General features: G+C 41.8%; 1 protein-coding gene across 3 annotated transcripts in view; it reads left to right on the forward strand.

Moving 5' to 3' along the window:
• The first annotated feature begins 7,988 nt into the window (after window positions 1–7,988).
• Acsm2b (acyl-CoA synthetase medium chain family member 2B) overlaps window positions 7,989–10,841 on the forward strand; it is a 32,297-nt gene continuing 29,444 nt past the window's right edge. Inside the window, exons 1-2 of one of the 3 annotated variants that reach the window (XM_028764156.1) lie at window positions 7,989–8,125; window positions 9,459–9,643. In XM_028764156.1, coding sequence (XP_028619989.1) covers window positions 9,467–9,643 — 177 coding nt within the window. In that variant the 5' untranslated portion in view covers window positions 7,989–8,125; window positions 9,459–9,466. Of the gene's footprint in view, window positions 8,126–8,697; window positions 8,785–9,458; window positions 9,644–10,841 lie in introns of those variants that run through there. The other 2 variants (XM_028764158.1, XM_028764157.1) reach the window with 2 other exon arrangements.

Consider the following 10,841-nt stretch of genomic DNA (forward strand, 5'->3'; position numbering starts at 1 on the left):
ACACACACACACACACACACAAATTCACACAAGCAATCACACATGAACAGATATGTGAACTCGTACCCAGACATTCAAACATTCCTTAACACTTGTGCACACAAACACACAGGCACACTCACACATGCAGTAGCATGTAACAGCCTGTTCTGCCCCACATTTGGAGGCCACTTTGTCCTGGCAGAGCTGCTGCTCCAGTCTGCGGGTCAGGGTCTAGCAAGAGAGAGAGTGGGGATGGAGGGGCAAGAGACTCGAAGAATGAAGACAAGACAGAGAGTCTGTTCAAGTCCCCTTTAGTGAAAGGAAATCCTGGGTATATACAAGCACACGCAGGGGAACACAGCTGAAGACACTTTACCACGTGCGCCTTGCAGCTGGGGGCATTAAACACCAAAACAAGATATGTGAGAAAAATAAGATATTTATCAGAGTGTGCTCAACTGTTGTAGGCTGTTGAAAACAAGTCTCTTGTCCGGGTATATGGCCTGAGATGGCTGCAAAGATGATAGCCGCTTTCTGCTCAGAGTCGGCTCCTAACAGTAGCAGTCATGTATGCAGCTACATAATTCAGACAGCCACACTCACTATCATATTAAAATGTTTTATTTTCCTTATGGTGCTAATTTATATACACAGGTAGTCAGTGAATACCCTGGGATAGATTCTATCCTAAGTTCTCTAACTATTTCAATAAACAAGATAGGAAAACATCTCTGTCTTTAAAAAAAAAAAAAACTTAAGTCCTAGGGAAAAGAGACAGAAGCAAGAAAATGTTTGAAATTCGTTTCTATAATGTTAAAAAGTGATTTAGGATTAAGGGTCATAAAGTCTGGTGATAGAGAGGAAGGGAGGGAGGGAGAACCAGTCTGTAGGTGGCTTGCCATTTTAGGTAGGTAGGTGGTTAAGATAAGCTTTACTGAGACAACTGAGATTGTGACAAGGAAATGCCTGCCCGAGATTGAAGGATTAGAGGAAGCTATTCAAGTGGAAGTCTGGAGAAAAGCAATCTACTAAGAGAGTGCTGCGTGCAAAGCTTGGTCAGGGTGTGCCATCAAGGAGGGAAGCTTTCTGCTGATGTGAAGGGGACGTGTGAAGAGGCAGGATGACAGCAGAAGTGAGTGTGATGGTCATATGGTCCTTTTACAGTGATGGCAAAACTTGGATGCCTATTTTATGTCAAGATTCACTGTTTGGTTCTAAATGGAAATGTGACAGGAGCTGATTTCTAAACTGTGCTTAACAGTATCTAAAATTAACTAAGTCATTTGACATCTTACTATCTGTTCTTCCTCCAAACTAGAAAGGATGTGATTTGATCACAGCTACGTCTTTTTGATAGATATTTGCTGACTAATTGACAGGGACAGATAGGCCTGTGAGGACAGGTTCCAATGCTTACCTTTGGAAGCATTATAGTAAATGCCTTTGCAGGGCCCCTTGTCTCCTTTTCTAAGAAGACAAATAATTGTGTGTGCTTGCCTGACTGTAAATGATTTTGACTGCTATTCCCGGGACTGTGTCCCGTCCAATCTTCCCTAGGCTTGGGATCATCAGGAGTGATCCTCAGACCCTGCATCTGTACAGAGGTTTAGATTTGATTCAAAATGTTCCTTCCAAATCTATTTCAAACTGCACTGGTTTCAATTTATCATCAGCTGTTTACAGTGATTAATGCATTTTGTATCCTTTGTTTATTTATGATTTAGAGAAGTAAATAACATGAACTTAAGTAATTAAATTCAAAAGAAGAAATACTTAAACTTCAATCAAAATTTAAATATCTCACATCTCCAGAAGCTACTGAGTTTGACTGTTCTGGTTTGTTTGTTTGTTTGTTTGTTGTTTGTTTTATTTTGTTATGCCAAGGATTGAACCCAGAACCTCAAAAATCCTAGAAACATGTTCCATCCCTGAGTGTGTGCCCAGCAGTCCTGAAATGCACTACACAAATGTTATTCTCAACATCTCTATGGCTAGATGTTTGATATGTGCCATTGAGTTCAATGTACTCAATTCTAGAGGTGTGCTAGGATTACCCTTCTTTCTAGACAAGAATGCTGGAGTCCAAAAGGAATAAAATCATTTCACTGTATGCATCCAGCACAGGGGCAGGGGATTTTGATTCAAACCTAGACAATATAATTTTAGATTATCAGAGCTTCATGGCCAGTTTCTACTGTAGTGTTATAGGGAGACTGACAACTAGGAATATGATGGGGGCATGGGAATGGTGAAAGTGGTTTGTCCAAAAACAAGGAGGTATGAGCTGGTGCAGAAGGCAATCCTACATTGGTGACCCCAGAAGTCATGAGTTATTAAATGAAAATCCCAGCACCAAGTATGGGTTACCATAATGAGTGGTTGGTCAGGTAGACCTTAGAATCCGTCAAACAATGCATACTGTTGCTATTGTTCTTAGTTACCTTCCAAAAGAGAAGATATGGCCCTCTTACTGAAGATATGACATATTGTGGTTACAAGTCATAGAGAAATTAAGCACTGAGCTGGGAGCTTCATCCTTGCTAGGCTAGTTTTCATAGTGCAGGGAGGTGCTAGTCCACATGTAGAGGAGCAGAGTCACCCTACATACAACTTTAATCATCCAGGCAAGACATGTCCACTGTAAAATAATGGCACGACCATTATGAGGATAACCAACCACCTTTGGTCTGGATTTGAGGCTCATTCCACCCAAGAGAATTCATGCCTGGTAGTGTAAACCTGGTTGAAATCCCATGGCTGGTGACGTCATAGTCTCTAGGGGGGGAAACATATATAGTTGTTTTGCTAAATGGAGGTGGTATCAAGTTGTCTTATAAACATTTATTTTTATGCCCATAGATTTTTTTTCACTCCTTCCATGGCTCAGTGAGCATTGAAAAGAGAGCAGAAAATAAAGGGGGGGGGGAAGCTTGAGAGTGGAGCAGCTTGGGTCTGAAACACTGTCTTCTAGACACACCATGAACTCATCATGGTGGTGGTCCTCTTCATCACACTGGATGCATCAACACTTCTTGTGGATGCTGGAGAGGTTCACAAGGCCTTCCTCCTTGAGGAACTGTCATCAGTTAATGGTTACTGAAGCAGTATAATCCCCAGTGAGGTAGCCACCTGTTAAGTCACTCTTGCTCAAGTAAATAACTCCCCACCATATCATAAAAATAAATATGAAGGTAGAAGGGGGATGTATTGGGGAAAGAGTTTTATGGTAAGAGGATAATGGGAGCATGGTCGAAGTACATTTTATATGTCACATACACACACACACACACACACACACACACACAAATTTCAAAAATAAATATATTAGCTTAAAAAATAAAACCATGTAAATCCAGACTGAGGAGTGGGTACACAAGGCTTTAAAAGCATCAGTGATCATGAAAGGTGGGGTGAAATCTACTCCTGCCTCACATCCAGGAAAAGACAAGTCCAGCAGAGGTTAGTAGCTTTAATGTCCTGGATAAGCACTTAAGATAGGGCAACTGCACCTACGAAGGAGAAAAAGCAATAGGAAGAGTAGCCTGTCATTCTCCCATTGGACTCCCAATGAGCACAGTAAATCTAAGCACTGACCAGGAAGTAAATCTTTCCTAATTCTTTCAGAAAGCAGCTCCCCCCTTTCCAAGCAAATCCTACTAAAGTCCCAACACTGAGCCATATGGGAAAACAGTAGCTCAGGCTTTGATTTCTACTCTAGATATAGGCTCACAGCACTGGAGAAAGTAGTGCAGTCCAGCTGGCTCCATATTCTTGATGTTCTAAATGCTTACTGTGGGCAGATATGAGTGGCCTTGCAAAGCAATGACAAAAGGGGCTCAAAGTCAATATAGAGAACTTTCCAGAAGAGTACAGAAGAGCTTGTGGCTGCATGATTCAAAAGCAATCAGGAATTTCTGTTATGGAAGTGTAGAAGAAGGAAGATAGACACTTTCAGGATTGGCACCCATATGCCACAGAATGGGCATGGTGGTCACAGGACAGCTTGCAGGCACCAGTGCTTGTACCTCGTTGAACAGGACCTCTCTCGTGCAGCATTCTCCAGGGTTGGCTGGTCTTGCAAGCTTCCAGATGATTCTCCTTTCTCTGCTTCATATCTTGTCCTAGGAGTGCTAGTGTTACACACGCATACTCCCATATCTTAGACATGTGTCACAAATACTTTCATCTACTGATCCAGTTCCCCAGCCCGACCTGTGTGTTTCTGACCTTATGAATGAGTCAGAGCAGCAATAGAGCTGCCAGGTTTGTTTGTTTGTTTGTTTTTTTACCTCTGTAAGAATCATTTCATCATGTCTTTGTTGTATTTTAACAAAATCTCAATTGTTAGATTTTACTAATGAAGACTCAGGAGCCAGATTCTGGGGTGAAAGCCTCTAGGGAAAGTATCCAGCTGACCTTCCTCCTCAGCCTACATCCTTCCAGGCATGCCCCTCTCTTGCACTGTCTCAAACAACCTCCTTCAAGCTCGATATCCCTCCTACTTCCTGTGTGTATCTCTATCTGTCTCCTGATTTCCTCTTACTCTCTATGGGTTTTTCTTAATAATTCTATGTTTACTTCCTGTCAACTGGCTGCTTGCTTTCCTTCTTGACCTATGGTTGACTTTATTTAATCCTGTTTACACTATTCAAGGAGGAAGCTCTTGGATTAAAGGTGTATGATAAAACTGAGCCACGCCACAACTAAAAGCAGGTTTTTCTAGTAAATTACACAATCATAGGATTGACAGTGTGAACAAATGTCTTGTAACACATCTTCTTTCACGCAAACTTAGAGATGTCACTGTTAACCTATCCAACAGAAAGAGAAACTAAAGCTTGAATTATCAGTGGTCCTCAAAGGCTGGAAAGCATGCCACTCTGAACTCCTCGTGGTCACTGGAAACAGGATGATACGAGAATGAACTTCAGACCACTGAAAAATTGCCAAAGAGCTGTGGAGAGGAAAAGAAGGGTAAACAGGGGCTATTTTTATTCCCTATAGATAAGCAATGAAAGTGAGTTTGAAGACTTTGACCTTCATTCCCTAAAGCATATGAAAGACAGAGCTAGAATCTATGTGACCATCTATGTGTATGAACCTCTGTCTCCCTATTTGATCTTTCTCAACCTCTTCTGAAATCTTATTTGCCTCTGTCTGGCTCATAGGCAACGTGGCCACTTGACTTGAGATAAGGGTTGCTTGGCACCAATCCCAGGTAGGTGACATTTTCTTTACTAGTGTAGGCATTGGTCCGTTGTTCCTGCTACAGTATATAATGCCCTGTCTATGTTCATGCACATGTAAGAAACCCTATTTAAACTGAGTGGGTCAAAAACAAGTCTTCTCACACACACACACACACACACACACACACACACACACCAAAAACAAAACAAAATTCAAAAGAAAAAAAGGCAATCAGCAGTGGGAGGGAGGAAGGAGAGGGAAAGTGGGTGAGTGTGATCACAATGTGGTATATGTATGTATAAACTGCCAAAAAGGATGTTACATAGGTGTGTGTGTGTGTGTGTGTGTGTGTGCATGTGTGTGCATGTGTGTGTGTGCATATACACATAAGTAACCCCTGATTCACAAGGTTATTTTGAGGATGAAGGACAATTTATTCAACATACATTTACTGTATTTACTGGATGGGTACTTGGAGCTGCTTCAGGACTTTGGGAAATAAGAATCATGAAACATGAAAATTCTTCCCCTCAAGAGCATGTGTGAAAAATACAAAGGAAGACAAACGAAGAGAAAGCACGTGTGGTGAGGTACATATGGCCAGAGAGAAGAAACACAGCAGGGAAAATGGAGGCTATGATGGTAGATCAGATGTGCTGAAAGAACTCACAAAGGTAATGCTCTAAGGGGCTGGAGAAATGGTTCAGTGTTTAAGAGCATGTACTCTTCCCTTCCAGAGGATCAGAGTTCACTTCCCAGCACCTATATCAGGCTATTCACAAGGTAACTCTAGCTCCATGGATCTGACATTCCGTTCTGGGCTTCATGGGAACCTACACACAAACACATCACATACATTAAAGAAAATATTTGGTTGAAAAAAATGCTTTGGCTGAAAAACAAAAACAAATTATGATGCTCTAATTTGCATTCCATTGCTGTGATAAACACCATGACCACAAAAAAAAAAAAAAAAAAAAAACAAGGAAGAGAGGATCCATTTCATCTTACAGCTTACAATCCATCTTGCAGGTAAGTCAGGGCAAGAACTCACAGAAAGAACTCAGAGGCAGAAACTGAAGCAGAGGACAGAGAAGAATGTTCCTCGCTAGCTCGGTTCCCAAGGCTTGTTCAGGAAATGTTATATACATATATGTTTATATTTGTATAGTTATGTGGTATATAAATTATTTATGTATTTATGCATAATATATGTTTATATATGTAATATATTATAAGTAATATATACAACCCAGGACCACCCACTCTGTGGCAGCACCACATATACTGGATTGGACCCTCCCATATCAATCATTAATCAAGAAAATCTGCCACAGACTTGCCCACAGGCCAATTTAGTGAATGTATATTTTTCAACTGAGCTTCCCTCTTCCCAGATTGTTTTAGCTTCTGTCAAAGAAAAAAACAAAACAACAAACAAACAAAAACAAACAAACAAAAAAACTAACTAAGACAGATGAGTTTTAGACAGGATGGCATGCTAGCAGGTGAACTGGTCATCCAACTGTTGGGGGAGGGATTTCAGGCAGAGGGAATAATATGCACAAAGTTTCTGAGGCCAGAATATATCTAGCATGGAGACAAGTTGACAAGGAAGGTCCACTGATTGGACTAGGAAATCAGGAGGAAGAGTTCTGGAAAGGCTTTGAGATAGTGACCTACAAGACAACAGCAATGTATTTCATTTGGAAGACTCCAGGGTCTGACTGAGTTAAGTCAGACTCCTTCTGAGAACAAATTTCAAGGGCAGAGGCAAGAAGAATAGAAAAGAAAGCACAAAATGTTCCTATGGATAGTTTGCTGACTAGTTTTATGTCATCTGAATACACACTAGAGTTAACTGAAAGGAGGGAGCCTCAATTAAGATGAGATCTCCATAAGATCCAACTGTAGGGCATTTTCTCAATTAGCGACTGGTGAGGGGGGACCCAGCTCATTGTAGCTGGTGCATATCTGAGCTGGCAGTCCTGGGTTCTACAAGAACAAGCCAGTAAGCAGCACTCCTCCATGGCCTCTGCATCAGCTCATACCTCCAGGTTCCTGCTCTGTTTGAGTTCCTTTCCTGGCTTTCTTCCATGATACACCACAATGTGGAAGTGTGAGCCAAAACAACCTGCTCCTCGTCAACTTGTGTTTAGTCGTGGTGCTTCGTCACAGTGACAGTAACACCAAGACAGATAGAAAATGATGGTTTGGAACACCGAAGAGAGTGAGAGAGATTGCAGTCTCAGCTGGAAGACAGAACCAACAGACGGACCAGATCTAGGCATAAAGGAGGTGGAAACCTGAGATTTCATGCAGGGAAATCAGGGTGTCCATCTGCTGGTAAAGGCCTAAGATACAGTGGGATGCTTTAGAGCTAGAATGCCTAGCACTATCTGAATCTACTTTTAAAAAATCTCTAAGTGGAGACATTAAAGAGATGAACACCCAGGAAAGAGATCCAGCCAAGAGATACACTTGTGGGGCCATTGGCAAGAGGCCTGGATTCAAGCAGTGACCCTGGATGAGTGTCACAAACAGAGCAAGGAAAGAGACTCTTGGTAGAAGTCAAATGAATGAAAAGATTAAAGGGAGTGAGACAGTGCATAGGGACTCTGAAGCTCCATTCTCTTCCTTGGGACAAAGCTTGCTGTCAATCACGGGAATAACCCACACATTGATGCCTTGGGCTAAGGAGCAGTTCAGTTGCCATCCCACCACAGATTCAAAGACTGTGTTACACATAAACTTGACTAGGAGGAGTAACATCAGCCTAAAGTTATGCAGCATTAATCATTAGCTGAGCCCTTGCAGGCTGCTTGGATTTGATCAGGGAACTGTCAGCTTCATTGCTGTTCTCTCCACTGGTGCTTCGGGAACTCTAGAACTACTTCCGAGAGGGAAGTAGACCAAGCCACTGCCAGAGAGAGTTCCAGAAGAAGACCAGCAGGTGAGTGTTTATGCAAGAGACAAAAAAGTGGGGCCATGCATCATGATGACACTCACCAGTCATGAGGAGTAATGGATAGCAAGGACAGGGGAAATTCCCAAAAGAAAAATAGTTCAAAACTCCTAGGAGCCACAAAGGGAGTGTCACAAAGTCTTAATAAGGGGACAACATTGCATAGAGGAGAAGGAGCCTTCAGCCACCCGAAAGTGGAGGACGGGAGAGCTGGACAAGAGTGTACACAGAAGAAGCAGAGAGTTAGCTGGTGGTGAAGATGTAGATGCTTATTTGAAGAGGAGAGGATGGAAGATAAGAAATAGCCGCTGAAAGGGAGAGAAACCATCAACCATGTAAACACTAACTATTGCTGCCCATGGCCTGGGAAGGAAAGTCTTGCCTCTTCTTCTTTGAGAAATCAAGAAAAAACTTGTAATTGCCACAGTCAAGCATTCTAATAGTTTCTGCCTAAACCAAGGGGGCTGGGAATCCAGCCAACAGGATAGATTGCTGGCCCGATTCCCTGACTCAAAGGTCATTAGGCTTAAAATTCTTCAGCCTCATCCAAGAGCATGTGCCAGAAATCAAAAACCAATGTTTATAGCCTTGGAACATCTTTTCCTGGAGCCAATGAAGCTGAAAAAAAATACAACAGCTATAATTCTGTAAGTGATTACTTATGTTAGATCCTGTACTGTACATGGGTAGTTTCTCAGATGTGTCAATCAAAACTGACTCCAAAGAATTAGTGTATTAGCCACAGTTGGTGCATTAACGAGCATCCCACACATTTCATAGTTGTTTCCTCTTAACACAGATCTAGAATGTGCCTAGAAATCTTATTTGAAAATAACTGTAGGTTGGAAGGGACCAGGTTGGGCCTAGCTTAGTTCCTCATGCCATCATTCGGGGACCCAGGAAAGGTTAGTGCTCATCTAAGATATGTAATTCTCACAGAAAGCCCTGAAAATAGTGATAGGGAGATGGCACCTTGGGTAAGGGCACTTACTACAATAGCATGAGAGCCCTCATTCAGAAGCTGAGCACCCATGTGAAAAACTGTGTTTGTGTGAGCCCAGTGCTAGGGGATCAGAGACAAAAGGATCACTGGGATTCTCTGGTCAGGAGGCCTAGTGAGAAATGGGAGCTGGTGGGATGACTCTTTAGGAGAATAATACACAGAAAGAGACTGAAGCAGGCACTGAGTTTCAATTCAATCCACTCACCAATACAACCCATCAACCCTGAAGGACAGAGAAGAGATAGCTGTCTCCACTAGTTTATGGTGAGTGTCAAAATCCAGTAGGGAAGACCTCACCTATAATTCCTTTCTTCACAGCTCTGACCATGTGTTGGCGGTGGAAAATTCCAAGACTTTACACTCCCTGGGTTACTGAGATGTCCCACCGAACTTTGCATGTTAATATCAAGAAACTAATGCCCATACAGTGGGGCCACCAGGAAGCACCTGCCAAGTTCAACTTTGCTAATGATGTGATAGATCACTGGGCCAGCATGGAGAAGGTAAGGGGAGACAGGTTGGTACAGCTTGAATAATTTCACGTATTTATCAAGTCATTCATAAAACCTTATGGAATGCTTTATTATGTATCAGACACCATAAGAAACTGTGAACAGGACAGTCATCTTCCTTGATATATCATAGAGTGACTTGGAAGAAAGAAAGGCAGAAGAACTATGGGGTTCTGTCAGAGAAACTTCTTCTTACAGTAACTGCAGATACTCACAACTGGTCACTATGATGAGAGTAAGTGATTGTTGAATATCCATCCATTAATAAGACATCTCACACACCCCCGGAGATTCAGGGGATATTATGGAACAAGGGACAGAAAGAATGTAAGAATTAGGTATGTGGAATATGATTTCTGGGCATGAGATGGCTGTTGTGCTCTTAATTCCTACACTAGATTTCATGGAATAGGGAGGAACTCACACGTCCCATCTCTCCCAGAGGATTTTCACACAGTTAAAGGCTAAAGAGGGATGGAGAGACATTTTGTTCAGTAGTATAACCACTAGTAATGTGCCTGTGCTCCTGTAAACAAATCTTTCCCCATGCTCCTAATAAAAATTACTAGGAAACACACACACACACACACACACACACACACAGGAGACATGAGAAGATGATGGGAGGGTAAATATGATTGGAATGAATTGTGTACATATAAGAAAATTGTTATTAAAGATATGATTGCATAGAATTAATACATACTACTACAAAATTTTTAAAATGAAGATCAGAGGCACATAGCACGAGGTGTGACCTAGTAACCCCAAACACATTCTCTATTACGACCTCTAGCATGAAATAAAGAGAGGTGTATTGGAGCATAAATGAAGTGGGAGAACTTGTTTTGGACTGACTGTGTAGTGTTATGGGATATTCATCAGCTCAGACATGGGTTTAAGCCAATAGAAAGTCTTTATTAGCCAGCTGATGACTACACTGGGTGTTTAGGATCCCAGTGTAACACTGAGCCTTTCTCAGGGTAAGTTTGTAAGCACAAAACAATGTTCTGGGTTATCATTCTTCAATTAACAAGAACAGTAAGCCAGAAGAAGAACTACAGAAGCTAAATGCTAAAATGCTAAAATTAAGACCTTTCTTGTGACATAGTCTGACTCCCTGGGTTTTTCCTATTTCCCAAAGACCAGAGTTTTTTAAACCCCCTTGTTTTTTGGCAACTAGGAGGGC

This window comes from Grammomys surdaster, unplaced genomic scaffold (genome assembly GCF_004785775.1).
Source record: "Grammomys surdaster isolate TR1022 unplaced genomic scaffold, NIH_TR_1.0 142, whole genome shotgun sequence".
In the NCBI taxonomy this organism is placed as follows: Eukaryota; Metazoa; Chordata; class Mammalia; order Rodentia; family Muridae; genus Grammomys; species Grammomys surdaster.